We start from the raw sequence: 20,856 nt of genomic DNA on the forward strand, positions 1-20,856 counted from the left end.
TGACAGCTGCAAGATCCACCGCTGCTGAAACCAACATAAAGTCTACCCAGCACATCATTTCTGCCCACACAGTTGCCGCCGCTGCAGCCACATTCACCCCTATCACCGGAACACCGCTGACATCACTACATCATGCATTACATCACTTTCGCCCAGGCAGACGCCACTGAAGGCACCACGTCTGCACCCCTCCACTGACCCCCCAGGGTGAGCATCACTTCCATTGGTTCCCATAACCACACCCACTCTAGAGACAGTCTCCCACCCGATTCTCAACTCCAGCCCAGCACCAGGTCCTAGCCTCCAGCCCTGTCGTGTTTTTACCATTTCCCCAAACCTACTCCACACTGAGGATGAACGATCAGTCACAGTAAAGGCATCAACTTCATCCCCTTACACTCCCAGATCAATGAATTTGCCACGCATTGCGATATTGAACACTTCTTCCACCACCTCCACTTCCGTGCTTACTTTTTCCTTCAGGACTTCTGCCCACCCTCTGAGGACCCCTTCTCCTTCCTCCAACACACTCCACCCACCTGGACACTTCACGCTGGTCTGTTCCCACCCTTGATCTCATCTCCAACTGCTACTGCGACATTGACCGCCTCAACCTGTCTACACCCACTCCAACCTCTCACCCTCACAACATGCAGCCCACAACTCTCTCCGCTCCAACCCCAACAGTACTATCAAACCTGCAGACAAGGGAACACAGTGGTATAGTGGCACACCGACCTCTACACCGTTGAAGCCAGGCCCCAACTTGCGGACACATCCTCCTACTGACCCCTCAACTTTGACTTCAGCTCCCATTACCAAACGTATCTCTGCATATCTTGACACTGTCCTGTCCCCCTTTGTACAGGAACTCCCTACCTACGTTCAGGACACTACCCACACCCTCCACGCCTTTAGTTTTCCCTGGTGCCAAGACCTCATCTTCACCATGGACATCCAGTCCCTGTACACATACATTCATCATGATGAAGGCCTGCAAGCTCTCCACCTCTTCCTCTCCCGCCAACTCAACCACTACCCTTCCACTGTGAGCTCATTCCTGATGAAGGGCTTATGCTCGGTTCTCTTGCTCCTCAGATACTGCCTGACCGGATGTGCTTTTCCAGCACTACACTCTTCAACTGAGATGGAGTTTAATACAGATAAACGCAAGGTGATACATTTTGGAAGGTCAAGAAATTACACAGTGAATGGTAGAACCCTGAGGAGTATGGATTTGCAGAGGGATCTGGCTGTGCAGGTCAACAAACCAATGAAGGTGGCAGTGCAGGTAGATAAGGTAGTAAGAGTCAGAAAGGCTATAGAGGGGCCAGGCACGTTTTGCTCCCGTACCATTTGTGTGTTTGCAGCTTTTATGTGGTTCACGTGCTTGTTCAGGGCCATCACACCTACCCAAACTTTATACATCATTGTACCTGACTTCAGTTTGGCCATGCCTGTTACCTATGCAGGGCCATTCTCATGGTTCTAATACCAAACTTGATCCCTGAAATAAACTCTCTCTCTCACTTAGCGGAGTCTTGTGTCCAGTGTTGGTGCTCCTGATGCCATTTCACCTTATCCCCCAGGGCCGGGAAGATCACATTTAAACTGCTACAAAATCTTCTCCCGATTAGCAACTCTGTTGGAGCTATCTCTGCAGTTGTACTAGGGGTAGTCCTGTACTCAATTAGGAACTACAACAGTATGGTATCTAATGAAGCTGTAGGCTGTTACTTTAAGCCTGCCAAAGTTAAGACTGCTCTTTTTGCCAGACCATTGGATGATGGATGGTATGGAACTGTCCTTATATGTTCAATGCCATTCGACTTGTGGCTGTTGGAAAACAATGGCCCATTGTCAGTGACCAACACTTCCGGAAGTCTGTATGGTAAGTGATGCGTGCAGTTTTGCTACTGTTATCCCTGTGGTCGATGAATGAACTCTATGCACTTCCAGCGACTTTGAGTAGGTCCACAGTGACTAAGAACATTCAGCCCATGAAAGGACTTGCATAGTTGACATGTAACTGAGTTCAAGGTTTACCCAGCCATTCCTACGAATGTGCAGGAGCTGTCGGCAGTAATTTTTTTTCCTTGTTGGTACTCTGGCCTGCTGACACAGCTATGTCTGCATCCAATCCAGCCACCAGGCATAACTTCTCAAAAATGTCTTCATTTTGGAAGCCCCTGATGACCCTGATGAAGTTCAGCCAGTATTTGGCAGCAACCTTTACTTGAGATGATCACATTTGCTCCCCGTAATAATATGCCATCCTCTCCTGTGATCTGGTCTCTCCAGGTCCAAAAAGGGTTTCAATTCTGTTTCAGGTGGCTCTTTGGCTTGGCCCATCACTCCCAGCTGTTTCGGGTTGGTCAGGATCTTTCTGTATCCAAAGTCTGATATTGTCTGGCTGCGACTGTAAGTGTGTCCAGAAAATTTAAAACCATTATGGATTCTTCAAATGGCAGTATCTCCAGTGGTGTATCTGCCAGCAAGAGGTGGGTCAATACATCCACAATTGCTCCTTGGCCTCCCAGACGGTATTCCAACTTGTAATTAAACACACTTATATTAGAGCCCACTGCTGATTTTGACCTGAGGTTGTGGGTGGCACCACCTTGTCCTCTTTAACTAGAACTAGCAGGGGTTTCCGGTCCATTATGTTTTACAAATTTATGTCCGTAATGGTATTCGTGGAACCTCCTGACTCCAAATATGACCACCAAACCTTCCTTCTCTATCTGGGCAAACTTACACTCTACATTTGCAAAACATGCACACACACGCACACAGACACACACACATGCACACAGAGAGACACACACACACAGACACACAAGCACACACTTGTGCATACGCATACGCTATTGGGCGTTCCTCTCCATTGAGCCACCTATGAACTAACATTACCCCGTTGCCATATAGGGAGGCATCGCATATCAATACCAGATCTTGCTTGCGATCATAGTGTGCTAACACCTGAGAGGATGATAGCTGTCACTTTACTTCCCTTGGCTATGTGACCATTTCCAATGCTGACCTTTTTTTAAGAATTGATGCAAAGGTTCCAGTATAGAGGCCAGACTATATATGCACTTTATTATTAAATTATTATAATTCATAAATTATTATTAAATTCACCAGCCCAAGGGATGACCTAAGCTACGGAACACATGTGGGAGCTTAGGCATCTTTGATCGCCCTCACTTTATCTTCCAACAGGTGTAACCCAGTCTTGTTGACTCTGTAACCCAGGTAGTTCACTTGGGGTGCCTGGAACACACATTTTTCCCTTCTAAAGCATACGTTTGCCTGGGAAAAATGTCCAAGTTCTCTAAGTGCTCCTTATTGATCATCCCTATTATTCGCACATCATCTAGATAAATGGCGACCTGGGGTAGACCTTATGAGATGTTCCCATCATCCACTGAAAACGGTACATGCTGACAAAAACCCACATGGCAGTTTTGTATTTCGGTGCACACTTATGGGTATTAATGGGTACTTCTGGGAAGCCTCATCTAACCTCAAATGCAAGAATGCATGGTTCATGTCTAGCTTTGTGAATGACAGATCCCTTGCCAGTTTTGTGTACAAGTCCTCTATGCGAGGGATTTAGAATTTATTCAGCTGTGAAAAGCGGTTTACCATTTGTTTAAAATCCTCACAAAGACAAACCAACCTACCTGGTTTCGCAATTGGTATGACTGGTTCTGCCCATTCTGCAAACTGGACTGGTTTGATGATTCCTTTGCATTCCAGCCTTCTGATTTCTGCCTCTAATTTTTGCTTGTAAAGCAAATCGCACTGGGTAGGCCTTGTAAAAGTATGAAATTGCTTCCTGGTCAACATTCAAGGTTGCCTTGGCTCATTTGATAGCCCCCAGACCTTCATGAAAAATTTCCAGATTTCTAATTAGGTCTTCACTCAGGCAGCCATTTTCTAATCAAAAGATGTTGAGCCAATCTTGGTAAATCTTTCTTAACAATTTCACCCTATCAAGCCTGAGCCTTTTACTACAATCAGTGGTAAATGAATCAGATGCTTCCTATAACAGACCGGAAACACAACTATTTCCTTAATCTGTAAATGTTCCTGGCATAGGTTCTCGTTCTAGCTGAGGTCTTTCACAAATGTAAGGGTTGGAGTTCACAGCAAATTTTATTGAAGAATGGTTCTGCAATCACTAAAACACCCACACCAGCATCGACCTCTATTAGAACTGGGTGACCATTTAACCAGACATTTATTTTGATTGCTTCTGATGGATGTACTAAGCAATTTAATTGTTCCAAAGCAGACATAGGTGGACTTCCCAGAGTGTGCATTATCCTCTTCTATAAGTTGCCTTCCTCCATTTATGTCTCATGGGATTCTTTTGTTGTCTCGAGTCCATACCAGCAGCAAGTACAATGGCTTGTCAGGCTAGATTCTGAAGAAAACTTTAACCATTGGCCAGGCTTGGCTTTGTTTTGAGGTTTTGCTGTGGGTTGACCTGAATCCACTCTTTTCAGGATATGTCCTGAGTGAGGCTATGCAATTGCCTTCACTCAAGTGGTGTTTTCCAAGTTCAGTCAGACTGGCGAGGGTGTCAACTTCGATAGAATACCTTTCAACTCATATGCTGCACTTTCCAATGACAAAGCCACTTGTAGTGCTTGTTTGAAGTCGAGTTGGGCTTTAGCTGGTGTGTGCTTGTGCATGATTACATTATTAATCCCACATACTGAATGGTCTCTCAGCATCTCATTAAGGGTTAAACTAAAACCGCATTCCTGTCAGTAATCCTAACCTAGTCAAAAATCTCAATACGGTTTCCTAGATTCTTGAATTGCCGAGTGAAACCACGAGCATCTCTGAATTTGAGGAGGCTTGGGGGGGGTCATAAAATTCCTTAAATAAATCCATCAACTCTTGAAAGGTTTTAACTGAAAAATGTGTTGCTGGAAAAGTGCAGCAGATCAGGCAGCATCCAAGGAGCAGGGGAATCGATGTTTCGGGCATAAGCCCTTCCTCAGGAAGGTGTGCCAAGCAGGCTAAACTAAAAGGTAGGGAGGAGGGACTTGGGGAGGGGAATTGGGAATGCAATAGTTGGAAGGGGGTTAAAGTGAGGGTGATAGGCTGGAGAGGGGGTGGGGGCGGAGAGATCAGGAAGAAGATCTGTTTCCGCCACCTCCAAACAGAACCCACCGCCAAGGATATATTTCCCTCCCCTCCCCTCCCCTATCAGCATTCCGGAAAGACCACTCCCTCTGCGACTCTGAGATTTGAGATTGTCAGGTCCACACCCCCACCAACCCAACCTCCACTCCCAGCACCGCAAGAAATGCAAAACTTGTGCCCACACCTCCCCCTTCACTTCCCTCCAAGGCCCCAAGAGATCCTTCCATATCCGTCACAAATTCACCTGCACCTCCACACATTATGTACTGCATCCGCTGCACCTGATGTGGCCTCCTCTACATTGGGCAGACAGGCCGCCTACTTGCGGAACGTTTCAGAGAACACCTCTGGGACACACGGACCAACCAACCCAACCACCCTGTGGCTCAACACTTTAACTCCCCCTCCCACTCCACCAAGGACATGCAGGTCCTTGGCCTCCTCCATCACCAGACCATGGCAACACGACGCCTGGAGGAAGAGCACCTCATCTTCCGCCTAGGAACCCTCCAGCCACAGGGGATGAATACAGATATTTCCAGCTTCCTCATTTACCCTCCCCCCACCTTATCTCAGTCCCAACCCTCGGACTCAGCACTGCCTTCTTGACCTGCAATCTTCTTGCCAACCTCTCTGCCCCCACCCCCTCTCCGGCCTATCACCCTCACCTTAACCTCCTTCCACCTATAGCATTCCCAATGCCCCTCCCCCAAGTCCCTCCTCCCTACCATTTATCTTAGCCTGCTTGGCACACCTTCCTCATTCCTGAAGAAGGGCCTATGCCCGAAACATCGATTCTCCTGTTCCTTGGATGCTGCCTGACCTGCCACGCTTTTCCAGTAACACATTTTTCAGCTCTGATCTCCAGCATCTGCAGTCCTCATTTTCTCCTAGTTGAAAGGTTTTAATACCTGGTACCTCAGGAAAAGTTAGACTTCTAATAATCAGAAAAGCTGCGAGTCCACAAGCCATCAGGAGAATTACATATTGCTTTCCATCTGCACTGTTTCATTTGCCCAGAAAAAAATCACATTATTTCCACATCTTCAACAGCAAGATCAACAAGTTAAACTTCCTAAATGACAGTGTTATGCCTGAAATGCTTACCCCAACTCAAAGACAAATGTTATGAGCAAATTTCTTCAGGAGTATGCTTTTCTCTCATTGTCACTGAAATAACTCCACAGAGACCAGTATCCTATCACCCTTTCTTACAAGGAAGAGTCCTTCTCACTGATCCAAATCCCTCACAACCAGCTCTCAGAGTGAATAGGATGTCTGGCACTCCTGTTTATATCTGTCAGCCCAGGCTGTCTGACTCAACCAGGTTAACAGCCCCAATCAGAGAACCCATGTTCTGTGAGGTCCACCTGGCTGATCTCATTCTAATCACTACAGTAGAATGACTTGCATTAGACAGCAATTGATGTGAACACCAGACATGCCACAAATCTATAGCCAATGTACTATTGAAGTACTATCACTTTTGTAGTAAAGGAAGTGCTGTAGCCAACCTTCGTACATCAAGTTTCCATAAATGATAAAATGATAGTGGCTAGTCTGTTTCTAAGTGATGTTGATCAACAATAAAATCCTGGGCAGGACACTGGGGATCTCTGACTTGTATTAGAAATTGCACAGTGAGATCTAAGGAGGAAGTCAGGGCCTTCAGTTTAACACCTTATCTGAAAGACGGGACCTCTGACAGTGCAGCACTCCCATGGTAATGTGTCGGGGTATCAGCCTGGAGAGTCACACTGCCAATTCCTGCAGCAGGACTTGAATCCAGAACCTTGTGATTCAACAGCAGAGGAGAGCAACCCACTTGGATCATGATTGGTGAGGGCAATGACCCACGTGTTCAGGTATCAATGAGAACCAGGTGAGAAAATAAAATTCAAAAAGCAGTCATATTGGAATTCCATTTTGCCATGTACAAGTTGGACCAGCATGTGTCATTTGCAGATTTTATCAATTTTTACCTCGGGGGTGGCGGGGGGGCTGGCCTTTAGAATCATAGAGCTGTACAGCATGGAAACACACCCTTCAGTCCAACTCGTCCATGCCGATCAGATACCCTAAATAAATCTATAATCCTATTTGACAGCACTTGGCACATATCCCTCTCAAGTCTTCCTGTCCTCTACGCATCCAGATGCCTTTTAAATGTTGTAATTGTACCAGCCTCTACCATTTCATCTTGCAGCTCATTCCATACACACACCATCCTCTGCATGAAAACGTTGCCCTTTAGGTCCCTTTTAAATCTTCCTGCTCTCAACTTAAACCTATGCCCTCTAGTTTTGGATCCCCGACCCCAGGGAAAAGACCTTGGCAATTCAATGTCTGTCATGATTTATAAACCTTTATAAAGTCACCCCTCAGCCTCTGACACTCCAGAGAAAATATCCCAACTTATACAGCCTTTCCCGATAGCACAAACTGTCCAACCCTGGCAACATCCTTGTAAATCTTTTCAAGTTTCACAACATCATTCCTACAGTAGGAAGGTCAGAAATGCACATGGTATTCCAAAAGTGGCCTAACCAATGTCCTGTGCAGTCGCAACATGACCTGCCAACTCCTATACTCAATGCATTGCTCAATAAAGGCAAGCATACCAATCAATTGCCTTTCTCTCTTTTCCCAATTTCTCTCTCTCACAGTTGTGTCCACCTCTATGGAGAAGGACCATGCACAAGACATGATCTGATGGTAATGCTGAAAGCTTTCTGCCACCTGTGGGGACTGGGGGCTGATGCCCTAAAGAAATCCCCTAAGAATTTGACCATCTGCATGCAGTTTTTGGAGGTTGCGTGCCTGTTTTATTTTGGATTAAGAAAATGGGTGATGCTTGAGTCCAACCACTGCCATCCAAGCAGGGATGGAAAGAGAAAACATCTCCAGACAAAACAGCCTTTCATTCCTCCCTCCAGAAAAAGACGTCCCGCCCGCGAGGAGGTTAAAATGCCAATCCAAACTTGCACCGACACCAGTGGAGTGGGTGGAGCTTACGGCGCAGGCGCAATAGCTGGCGAGCCCGCGGCCCCGCCCCCTCGCTGTCGGACAATGGATGGAACGTGGAATGTGGCGCTGGGCAGAGCGAGACGCTCCACACCGCGCTCCAAAGCGGCAACAAGTTTCGTCCTCCCGCAGCCTCTCGTGCAAAATAATCACCAGCAAAGCTAGTTCTTCTCCTTTGCACTCTCTTTGCACACCCCGAAACAGCCTTTTCCCTCGCATTTTGCAGTCTCGTTTATTTTGCTTATTGCATTGTTTATTTGTGTTCTGGGAGGAAATGGTAAGGTGGGGGTTGAAGCTGAAGTTGTGTCTCTTTTTTTTGTTTTGCAGTATTTGATTGCTCGCTCTCTTTTAATTAATTGTTACTTTCTCTTCCCCCCCCCCCCCCCCCCATCACGCGCACACAGACACACACCTCCCTCGAGCCCAAGGTTGTTGCGAGGTGATGAGAGTGTTGCAGAGTAGCCGCTTGCTCCCGGGGGTTTTGCTGCGGCCGTTCTGCGCCCTGCTGCTGCTGCTGAGCGGCACTCCCGCTTCCCGGAGCGACGCTGAGCTGCCCTGCCAGATCCTCAAGCGCATCGGGCGCACGGTGCGCCTGGGCGCGGTGCTACTGCTGCCGCAGCAGCATCCCGGAGCCCCGCCGCTGTCCGGTCCCGTCAGGTCAGGGGCCGCCCGCGATGCACTGCTCCGGGCCGTGCGGCGCCTCAACGCCCGGGCGGCGGAGCTGCTGCCTTACAACTTGTCGGTCGAGCTGGTCATGGGCATGGAGACGGGCCTGGGGGAGCTGCCGGCGTTCGGCGTGCCGCCGGCCTCTCGCCGCGACCCGCAGTCCTTCCTGGAGAGTGTCTGCCGCACGGTGGTGGTGCAAGGGGTCAGCGCCCTGCTGGCCTTCCCCCAGAGCACCGGGGAGCTGCTGCAGCTGGAGTTCCTCTCGTCTACCATCCAGATCCCAGTGGTCAGCATCGTGGGCAAGCAGTACCCCAGGCAGTCCAAGGTAAGGCATCCCGAGACTTTCAATGTGCAATCGCGGGGGAGCTGAGCAACTCCAGAGGAAAGCAGTTTCGAGGGAGAGCAACTTTGCAGGCAAGGGCAAAAGGTGCTGGTGATTTCAAGGATAGCCCCCTTTCGTTCCCAAAAGAGTCAGAAGAGGGTGGATGGGCCGAACGTGCTAACCGGTAAAGGTGAGGCGGGACGCGATGTGGAAATGGTGGCTGCTCTCCGTGCCCGCACACTGACGAGTTCTGTTCCGGACAGCAGGAACGGTGTTGGACAGCTCCCTCATGGAGAGGTGGAGGGCGCATGGCCTTTTCCCATCCTGCGCTTCATTGGAGAGATAAAGTCGAGTTGCAGGAGTCTGAAGGAGCAAAGAGCCCAAATGAAGTTTCGTTATTTTGAAGATCCACACATCTGCAAAAGAAATTTCGCTGTGTTTATTCGCATTTAATTGTGATTTGGGGCGAATGGACAGTCCGAGCTTGCATGATAGTGGTGGGAATGGAAGTGGTGCAGGAATCTAGATTGACACATCAAAACGAATGGTGGCTGGAGTTCAGCTGATCAGGGTTAAGACATAGTTTGATGGCAGCTCCTCTGTTTTAGACTGTAGTTATTTGAAATAACTGCTGTCCAATGAGGGGTCTACACTACGGTAATTGTTAGATATGGAGACTCGATAGAGATTGCGCACTTTAATAAAACCAGAGAAATATGTAAAGACTATTTGCAGAGAAAAGTGATAAAAATGACTTTTTAAAATAGTATTTGTACAGTTAGTGAGGAAGAGAGGTCTGAGCAACTTGAATCTCACCACTCGTATATTCGCCGAGTGGGATTTGAAATGCATATTTGCAGCTTTTTATTGTAAACAATGGCATTTATTCGACTATTGCATTCGCTATCGAATAATTCCGGAACCAGTGATTGCTCGCGGCTGAAGTGAAAGTTGAGTGAGGATGAGGCAGCGGGAGCTTTTGCAGTTTGAGATGGCATTTCCCAGCGCCAAACCTTAGCATTTTCCTTGATAATTCAGCAATTGTCGCTTTTGAGTGGAGGGGGAAGGGGATTCAGAATGTTTCTTATTGTAACTTTCGTAGCTTGCGGGAACTTAAATATTCTGGCGGAAGAAGGTCTTGTTTAAAGGACAGAATGGAACTGATGCCAAACGTGCCTCAAACAGTAAAAAAAAAGTTAGGCTCGAGATTGCTATGAAATATAAACTCGAAACGGGATTCGGGAGACGAGAAATTTGACGTTAAACACTGAGCTTTATGTTAAAATGGGTGTTTGATTAAACTACATGGTGAATCTGAACACTTCGCAAAATCTCAGCGCAGGTATTGAAGGACAAGGTAAAAATGATAAGATTTCACGACTAAGATTCGATTATGTCTTGGCCAGAAATGTATCTTTCTACAAGAACAACAGTGGAGCTGGAGTGAACACTGAGCAGTGGCAAGGTCAAATATTGGCTTCAGCTTGCTGGTCGAGCAAGAGAAATGGTGCTCCATCTCCCAATCAAAACTCCGAGAGCGAATCAATCCGGGGAAGTCTCAGTCATTGATAACTTGGCGCCGTGTGTATTTGGAGAGACGGGCACATCAGCCCGCTCTTCCGCCCCCACACTCTTTCCCCCATCACTATTTGTTTATTAAGCTCGCTCCGAAATAAAACGGGAAACCTTTTTATTCCCCTGTTCGCAATTCATGCAAAACTAAAAACAGGAGCCTTGTTGTAGCTGCTCCAAACGTTTGTTCATTTCTGATTCAACTTAGACATCATTAGCTCTGCAGCAAAAACTCGGTTCGCCCTCTCTGAAAATGAAACAAGGGCGCCTTCATTAACTAGTTCAACACGATGTTTAAAACAGCTGCTGATAAACGGAGCTGGAAGGTGTCTTTCGAGAAACATTTGCTCAAATGGACAACTATTTTTGCGGCATTGATTAAGCGGACTCTTTCAATTCCGTTGACTAACGTAGGAAACATCACCTCTTTGTATGTTGGGTAGTTATCCCCGTGACCCTGACTGTGGGGGGGGGGGGGGGGGAGGTGAGAACCAACCTGGTAGTCGCTGCATCTTCGGAAGGAAGTTTCGTGTCTGCGAGAAACCTGAGCGTTAAAATGACCTCCGAGTGACTTCTGTCATGTTATTGAGGCGGGATAAGCTCTGTGGTAGCAGCAGTTAGGAGGATCTGTGAACAGTGAAGTTGGAAAGCTCCTCTCTCATCAACACCAAATACAGTCAGCTCACTAATTTGGAATGGGGACGAGAAAGCTGCTTGTATCTTTGTCACAACATTGTCTCCCCCTCAAACAAAATGTGAATGAATTGGTCAGCGATTGATTCCAGAGTTGAGCAGCAATGACTGCAGCTTCCTGCTCCCCTCCCACCCCCACCCCCGACTTTGGAGAGGACACTCCAAAGTTCCTGTGGCCCAGCCGAAGCGACCTTGCCACGGAATTTGCAGCATGAAGCGGCGGTCTGCACAGTGCAGCCAGCGATTGTACGCCATTCCCCTGACAGCAATGCTGGCGCGGACCAGGAAGTGCCTGCAACTTTCCTCGGTGTTATTGTGTAGCAAGGATGAGAGCAGCACGAGAGACAGCCACCCTCTCCAGCGGCCAGGGTTCAATGGGGGAAAGATGGGAGGTGTAGATAGAACACGCACTGTAAATGACCCCATGGACCCATTGTTGGGTTTTGAGCTCGTTGGTCATGTCTCCATTTGACTCTTAAGTCAACATATAAAACCGAACATTTAAATATTACTAAATCGATACCGAATGGGGAAATGTGTTCATACCCAAACTGACATTATTTCTTCCTCTCTCTCGGGCGTTTGAGTTCATAACCACCACCCATCAAGGCTTAAATATCAATCAGATTTTACCCTTTGGACCCCGGAGGGGGAGTCGGATTTGTGTATTTACTTCCATGTCCCATTTTATTAGCTTCCTGATTTTCACTAGGTAACGTTTTCATCACCTCGAGTATCCCGGGCGATTACTGTTAGTCGCCTTTTCAAAAAAAAAACCTCTTGTGTGATGGATTTGCTTACAGTCCCGTGACGGTGATTGATCGCTGTTCAGCGACATTATATGAACATCAATGAAAGTTAAATTTCCACTGGATGCCTAACGTTCACTGAGTTATCCGAGTCGTATTCCTTTTACGACATAAATTGGGACTGCCATTAGTCTGGGATGGATTCATTATCTACTCGTGGCAAACTGACAGCAGAACCTTGGAGCGAACCGGTTTGGTTGTTCTTAAACGTTTAGTGCTTTCATTTGGAGCTCAGCTAGTAAAGATTCAGAGCGCCATCTCATGGAAAGCACTCTTCGATTGAAACAGGTTAATCAGAAGTGTATCTACTGGAAACACCCATCAGGTCTGGTGGCATCTGCAGAATCAACATTTCAGCTTGATAGCTCCTGGTCCTGAAACAATAACTCAACGGTGTTCCGATGGTAAAAACAATGACTGCAGATGCTGGAAACCAGATTCTGGATTAGTGGTGCTGGAAGAGCACAGCAGTTCAGGCAGCATCCAAGTAGCTTCGAAATCGACATTTCGGGCAAAAGCCCTCCCAGCATTTGCTGTTGTTATGTGCATTTATTCAACATTTACTTTTCTCTTGTAAAATGATCAAAAGTTGCTAGTCTCTTAGAAACTGATAAAGACAAAGCCGTTTAAAAAGTTGCAGGTAAAATCTGTATATTTCTTTCCAGTCTATTCCATGCTACTTGTTGTGTTGTAACGCTATTTGAAACAAAAAACTTGAAAAGTGATTGTGAAAAATCTTAATAATGTTTACCTTTGAAAGATTTGGAAGACTACAATCCTAACCAATAAGAATAAAAAAGGAGGCTTAAGTGTCTCGTAGTGATTTACAACAGGGATTCAATTCAGCAATACAGATAACATCAAATTACCAGCGCTTTAATCTTACAGCTTAAATTAAGCAGCATTTTTAAGGTTGGCTTTCTGCTTGAAACATGCTGGCAGATATTTGCTACATATTTTATTGTGCAGTCTATGTTTTAGCTAGAAGCTGTGCTGTCGGGTCATCTGATAAACAGGGACTAGAATGAGTGACTAACAGCACAATCTGCTGATTGGCCTGCAATGTATTTTAAACATCTGTCCTAGTATTCGTGGTACTGTGGAAAACAATACATAAATGATATGAATGAAATGATTGCAAGACTGATAACTGTGAAGCAGAAACTGTAAACACGTCTCAACAAGTTACCGGTACTACAGCAACGTAGAAGTCACCAAGATTTTTTTAACATTAAAGTGCACAGCTGCGTAACTTGACACCAGGACACATGACTATATGAGTAAAGGTGACCAAAACAGAGCTCAATGGAGAGGCTTAGGGAGGGAATTCCAAAGCTCGGGGTCCAGGCAGCAGAATATATTCTGCTGTAGTAGCAGCAGTGTGTAGCAATTCAAAATGGGATTTGTGCAAGAGGCTGGGATTAGAGGAATGCAAAGATCATCAAAGAGTCGATAGACTGGAGAAGGTTACAGACCTGGGGTTAGACAAGACTGAATGAACTAAAGACGGGGATGAGAATTTGAAAAACATCAAGGGGCTTCCGCATAATAAAATATGCCGATGCACTTCCCAAGAACATTAGAAACCAGCATGACATCAGGCTGTGGGAGAAGGAAGACTAGATTTTGGGCCAAAGCATATGACTAATGATCATCTTAATAGAGGAAAGTGAGGGAGAGTGGGTATTTGGAGCTCTGAGACAAGGTCCAATACTAATGATGAAAACTGAGAATGCCCAAGGGGCTGCAGAGATTAGACAAGTAAGGGATTGGAAAATTAGGATGAGAAATTTTTAAAAGTTGCTTGACTTCTTGTGAGTTAAAACCTTGGCAGCTGAGTTTCGGATGACATCAAGTGTGCAGAAAGTGAGGACTGCAGATGCTGGAGATCAGAGCTGAAAAATGTGTTACTGGAAAAGTGCAGCAGGTCAGGTAGCATCAAAGGAGCAGGAGACTCGATGTTTCGGGCAGGAATGAAGAAGGGCTTATGCCCGAAACGTCGATTCTCTTGCTCATGACCTCAAGTGTACCAAGAATCTTTTTGTGGGAAGTTAGCCAGAATGCATCCGAATGCATTTTTTTTTAGATTAGATTCCCTACAGTGTGGAATCAGGCCAATTGGCCCAACAAGTCCACACCAACCCTCCGAAGACTAACCTATCCAGGCCATTCCCCTACTTTTATTCCCGAACTAATGCACCTAACATTATGGGCGATATAGCATGGCCTGACCTGCACATCTTTGGATTGTGGGAGGAAACCAGAGCACCCAGAGGAAACCCATGCAGACATGGGGAGAATGTGCAAACTCCACACAGACAGGTGCCCAAGGCTGGAATTGAACCCGGGTCCCTGGTGCTATGAGGCAGCAGTGCTAACCACTGAGCCACTGTGCCTCCCTGTCTTAAAAGATGAAGACACAAATGAGGATTTCAACAGCACATGAGCTGAGCAATGTTTTGGAGATGAAAGTGTGCAAAAGTGTGGTCACAAAATCTCTCAAACATTACAAACAATCCCGGTTTACCCACAGAAGTATTGTTGGATGGAGAATCAGTACAGGTCGGCAAACACAAAGGGATGGCTGAATTTGATTTGGAGTGAATTTGGTGAGCCTGGGTTCACGGAAAGTGGAAACTGGCCAAGAGTATATCAATAGTCAAGTCCAGGGGTGTAGAATACAGTAACAGATGGTCTGAGGCAACAGACAATGTTGGAGAGAAATAGTAGAGTTCTGCAGAAAGCCAGTGGTGAAGGCGAGAACTGGATCCAAACTTCACACTTTATTTTCTTCCAACTATTTACAGTTGCATCTTACAACCATACACTTCTTAACTTTTCCTCACCCAACAAGTAGGTGTTTAAGTCTGTAGCTATTCATAGGACACAAGTTAATGGTCACCATTTCCATACAATTAATGTACAATTTTTTCATTCATTCACAGGATGTGGGTGTCACTGGCTAGTCCAGCATATGTTGCCTATCCCTAATTATTCTTGAAAAGGTGAATGAATGAAGATATATTTCCAAGTCAGGATGGTGAATGGCTTGGAGGGGAGCTTGCAATTCCCCTGTATCTCTTGCCCTTGCACTTGTGGATGGCAGTATTGGTTGAGAAGTTGCAGTGGAAGGAGCATTAGTGAATTTCTGCAATGCATCTACGCTGCAGCCAGTGAGTGTCACAGGTTTGGGTGTACAGTCCCCTAATTTCTTTACCCACTGGCAGTGACTTCCAGAACCAGAAGTTACTGTTGGCATACTGATTTAGTATTTGCAAAGCCTCTGTGTGGCTGCACAGTTTAGAGTGAGTGCTAGTGTTAGTACTGGTGGGTGCTGGGCCTGGATATATTGAGCTTCTTGAGTATTGTCGGAGCTGCTCTCATTCAGGAAAGTAGGGAATACTCGACTCAGGAAAGTAGGGAATACTCACACTCCTGACCTGTTCCTTGCAGATGGTGGACAGGTTTTGGGAATCAGAAGGCGTTACTCGCTGCACGGTTTCTCGCCTCTAATGCGTGCTGGAAACAATAGTGCATAGATGATTGATCCATTTCAGGTCTTGTCAATGATAACTCCAAGGGGACTCAGTGGTGGTAATTCCACTGAACACCAAGGGCAGAGAACTATAGACTAGTGAACCTGAGGGAATCCTGAGGGACAAGATTTATTATATTTGGAAAGGTAAAGACTGATTAGGGATAATCAACATGGCGTTGTGTGTGGGAACTCTTACTAAATTGATTGAGTTTTTTGAAGAAGCAACAAAGAGGATTGATGAGGACAGAGCAGTGGACATGATCTACATAGACTTCAATAAGGCCTTCAACAAGGTTCCTCATGGTAGATTGGTTAGCAAGGTTAGATTACACAGAATACAGGGAGAAATAGCCCATTGGAGACAAAACTGGCTCGAAGGTAGAAGACAGAGGGTGGTGATTGAGGGTTGCTTTTCAGACTAGAGGCCTGCGACTAGTGATGTGCCAGAAGAATTGATGCTGTGTCCAATGCTTTTTATAAATTATTTACATGTGAACATAGGAGATACGGTTGGTTTGTTTGCAGATAACACCAAAATAGGTGGTGTAGTGCACAGCAAGGTTACCTCAGAGTACAACAGGATCTTGATCAGATGGATCAATGGGCCGAGAAGTGACAGATGGAGTTTAATTTAAATAAACGTGAGGTGCTGCATTTTGGATAGGCAAATCAGGGCCGGATTTATACAAAGACACGTTAGAGTGCAGCTTTATAGTTCCTTGAAAGTGGAGTCAGAGGTAGATAGGATAATGAAGATGATGTTTGGTATGCTTGCCATTATTGGTCAATGCATTGAGTTTGGGAGTTGGGAGGTCATGTTGCGGCTGTACAAGACATTGGTTAGGCCACTTTTGGAATACTATGTGTAATTCTAGTCTCTCTGCAACAGGAACGATGTTGTGAAACTTGAAAGGATTCCAAAAAGATTTATAAGAATATTGCTAGAGTTGGAGGGTTTGAGCTATTGGGAGAGGCTGAATAGGCTGGTGCTAATTTCCCTGGAGCATCGAAGCCAGAAGGATAAAGGTTTATAAAATCATGACGGGCATAGATAGGGAAAATATACATGGTGTTTTCTTTGGGGTGGGAGGAGTCCACAACTGGAGGGGATAGGTTTAGTTTTGAGAGGGGAAAGATTTAAAAAGGGACCTAAGGGGCAATATTTTCACGCAGAGGGTGGTGCATGTATGGAATGAGCTGCCAGAGGAAGTGATGGAGGCTGGTACAATTGCAACATTTAAAAGGAATTTGGATGGATAAATGAATGGGAAGGGTTTAGAGCTGGGCCAAATGGGACTAGATTAATTTAGAATATCTGGTTATCATGGACAAGTTGGACCAGAGGGTCTGTTTCCATGCTATATATCTCTATGACTGTAGGATGATGGTCGGATTCACTCTTGTTATAAACGATCATTGGCCAGCAATTGCATGGCATGTGTTACTTGGCATTTCTCTGCCCAAGCCTGGATATTGGATGTGGATTATTTCAGTATCTGTGGACCCATGAGTAGTATTGAACATTGTGCAATTAACAGTGAACATTCCCACTTCTGACCTCATGATGGGGGAAAAATTATTAATGTTGCATCTGAAGGTGTTGGGCCTCTGACACTGTGCTGAGGGAATCCTGCAGTGATGTTAAGTGACCTGTAACAGCCACAACTATCTTCCTTGGAGGGCTTTCTCCCACTTCCCATGATCTCCAGTTTTGTTACGGTTCCTTTGATGTCACACTTTGTCAAATGTTGCCTTCATGTCAAGGGCTGCCATTCTTAATCCCCTCGAGTTCAGTTCTTTTGTCCGTCTTTAGACCAAGACAATAATGAGATAAGGAACCGAGTGGATCTGGCAGACTGAGCATCAATGAACAGTTTATTGATGAGTAAGTGCCACTTTATAGCACTGTTGATGACATCTATGACTGTTGAAGATCACGAGTAGACTCAAATGGTAATTGACTGGGTAGGGTTTTAGTTCCATTTTGTGGACAGGATAATTCTCCAGACTAGGCGAAAGTGAGGACTGCAGATGCTGGAGATTAGAGTCAAGATTAGAGTGGTGCTGGAAATGCAATGCAAGTCAGGCAGCATCCGAGGAGCAGGAAAATCGATGTTTCAGGCAGGAGCCCTTTATCAGGACTGAAACATCGATTTTCCTGCTCCTCGGATGCTGCCTGACCAGATGTGCATTTTCAGCACCACTCTAATCTTGACTCAATTCTCCAGATTGTCAAGTAGATATCAGTGTTGCAATTTCATTGGAACAGCTTGGTTAGGGCACAGTGAGTTCTAGAGCACAAGTCACCAAAATGTTTTCAGTATCCAGCGTCCTTAGTTGTTTCCTAATATGAACCAATCAAATTGGCTGAAGGCTGAAATCTAACATGTTGGGAAGGTCAGGAGGAGGCTGAGTTGATTGTCCATTTGGCACTTCTGTCTGAAATGCTTGCAAATGCATCAGTTGAATAACATCAGTAGTGGAGTGAATATGTGGCCTGAACTTTCAAAGAATGGTGTAGTTATTCATAATTGATTGAGATGTGGGATGTAGTTGAGAACTAAGGAAAGGACTTTGTGATGGAGAGTGAAGGAAATGGCTTCAGTCATCCTGATAATTAGTTGGAGGAAATTTGTGTTCATTCAGTACTTAAGATTGCAGTTTGATGACTTGGTAACACTGAAGGCAGTGAGAGATGGTACTGTAGCAGGGCTGTTGTAAACAACATACAATGAAGCTTGGGATCTTTTCCAATTATAGTTGCCTATGTATCAATTGCAATTTTGAATGTCATTTCAGTGCTGTGGCAGGGAGGAAAGATTCTGATATGGACTTAAGGAAAATTTTATTTTAAAGCCAACAACATGCTAATGTACTTTGGGTTGGAGATAATATGTTTGTAATGGCAGGAGAGCATGGTGTGTTTTTGGACAATGGGTTGGTGTTGCCATATTTGCAGGCCAACTAGACAGTACCTGACAGAGGGGGGCTATTAACAATATTGACTGACTTGGGAAGTGAGAACAATTAGATGATCAGTTGGTAGGACTAGGTTTAAAGATTAATAAGATCCTCATTTTGTTAAATATTCAAACGTAAAAATCTTTTCATTGTATATTGCTAATTTAGGAACATTTTTTTTAAATGAATCAAAGATAAAAAGGTAATCCACCTGCACAAATTTCAGATAGTTGCCTAAATGAATTAGTATTCCCCATTTTTGCATCATTCCTGAATATTTCACTTGCACTTCAAGAATTCAAGATGACAATTCACCCCGATGGATATATCTTTAAATCATTGTGAAGAGATCTGAGATTTATCATCTAGCATTTTTCCTATTCATGTATGAATCTGATGCAATGTTTTTAAAGGTTAACTGATTCAAGAGGTATTGAGTGAGGCTATTCCTGCTCCATGTATTGGGTATTTTTCAGCTATTGAATATCAATCAACTGAAAAATAAACACTGCCTACCTTTTACCCTTGCTTCCCAGCCTGACATGGAGAAATCATAGCAGTTGCATCATCTCAATACAACCAGCTAACACACATGCAGTCCATGAATCAGATTGTGGGAACTCCCTTTGAGACTTGCACAGACTACAGAATGATAGCTTGGATGGGTTCCCAAGACTCTAGCCCAATTGCTAAGTTCAGACAGCGTAACTTATTACATTTATTGTTAGTCTTGGTTCAGACAATATCTTAGCCTTTAGAGTCAGAAGGTCAACGATTTAAGAGTGTTGAACCATAAATTTAGCCTGGCAGCTCAGTGCAATACCAGTATTGCAGGTGCTTTCTTTTGGCTAAGACATAAAGCTAAAACACTATCTTCTGTCTTAGAAATAAACTATCACATGATACTGTCTGAAGAACAGAAAGAAAGCTTCTCTGGTTTTCTGGCCAACATTTTGTTTCTCCCTGAACCTCCATCAGACTAGATTGTTTGATCAATTATCTCTGTACCATTTGCAATGTCTATCTGTGAAAATTGGCAGCACATTTATCTAAAGGCTAACGACCTTTCAATGGTTCTGAAATGCTTTGGAACATCATGAAGATTTGCAAGGTGCAATTACAAATATAAATTCTTTAAACTCTTCAGTAATTAGAGACAACCTATTGAAAGTATGAGTTTGAAGAATGTTGTTTTACTTACACCAGACCTGTTTTCTTTAAAATCCAAAAATTCCATTTTTGTCACTGTAAGTTGTAGAATTGCACTGACTAATTATAACAGTCTGGTGTTATAATTGTCTGGTAGAAATAAAGTTGTCCATACCAGTAGAGGGATTTTGTGTTTATGTTGCTGGGAATGTTTAGGGATCTGACACATTGCGCAAGCAGATATGATGTTACTGAGCAAACTGTCAGTCAAACCATATTTTCAGGTATGACAAGCCTGGCAGCATCTTGCATTCCCTCTCAATTCCCTCTCTGTGATTTGCTCATGATCTGCATTGGCTCAAACTAATATAGTATGCAAGCTATAGAGACTACCAAATGGGCCAAGCTTCTATGTGTTGAATTCTGATACACACCCACAAAGGAAGTATGTTGTACCTCTGACCTTCATTGAACTAAGTTTAACTGAGCAGCAATATTTTAATATAAATTACCCCAAGGCCTTCCTAGATTAAATAGTCAAAGATCACAAAATGTAGCAATAGTATGAAAGAGCAAAAGCAAGTGTCAAAAGGTAAACAGTAGCGTTCAACAGGGACCTTTTCTGGGAATTTTGACTATGTACAGTATTAAGAATTATACACCAAATTACCAATACTCGTTGCAAGGTTCTCTGTTCATTTTTGATAATCCATTGAGCAAAACTTCATTAAATATCTTGAGTCCATGTGAAGAACTATCTGGTGATGCAACCCAACCATAATAGTGATGACATAAATTTCACCACCAGTGGATAATTTAGCAGTTTTGAGTCATTAGTAAGTTGTGGAAGAGTTAAAGAAAAAGGCTGAACTTTGATAAAGCTTCAAAATGTGTAGTTCTTTTTCTAAAATTATTTTCAGTGGTCTAATGAAATTGATTGTGCAAGAGGCACTAAA

At 44.7% G+C, this 20,856-nt stretch overlaps 1 protein-coding gene across 1 annotated transcript in view; it reads left to right on the plus strand.

Annotated features, from left to right (window-relative positions):
* Positions 1–8,227: 8,227 nt before the first annotated feature.
* grin3a (glutamate receptor, ionotropic, N-methyl-D-aspartate 3A) overlaps positions 8,228–20,856 on the plus strand; it is a 138,240-nt gene continuing 125,611 nt past the window's right edge. The window contains exon 1 of the mRNA XM_072587815.1: positions 8,228–9,181. Coding sequence (XP_072443916.1) covers positions 8,633–9,181 — 549 coding nt within the window. The 5' untranslated portion in view covers positions 8,228–8,632. The remainder of the gene's footprint in view (positions 9,182–20,856) is intronic.

The sequence above is a fragment of the Chiloscyllium punctatum genome, chromosome 2, assembly GCF_047496795.1.
Source record: "Chiloscyllium punctatum isolate Juve2018m chromosome 2, sChiPun1.3, whole genome shotgun sequence".
NCBI classification, from domain to species: Eukaryota; Metazoa; Chordata; class Chondrichthyes; order Orectolobiformes; family Hemiscylliidae; genus Chiloscyllium; species Chiloscyllium punctatum.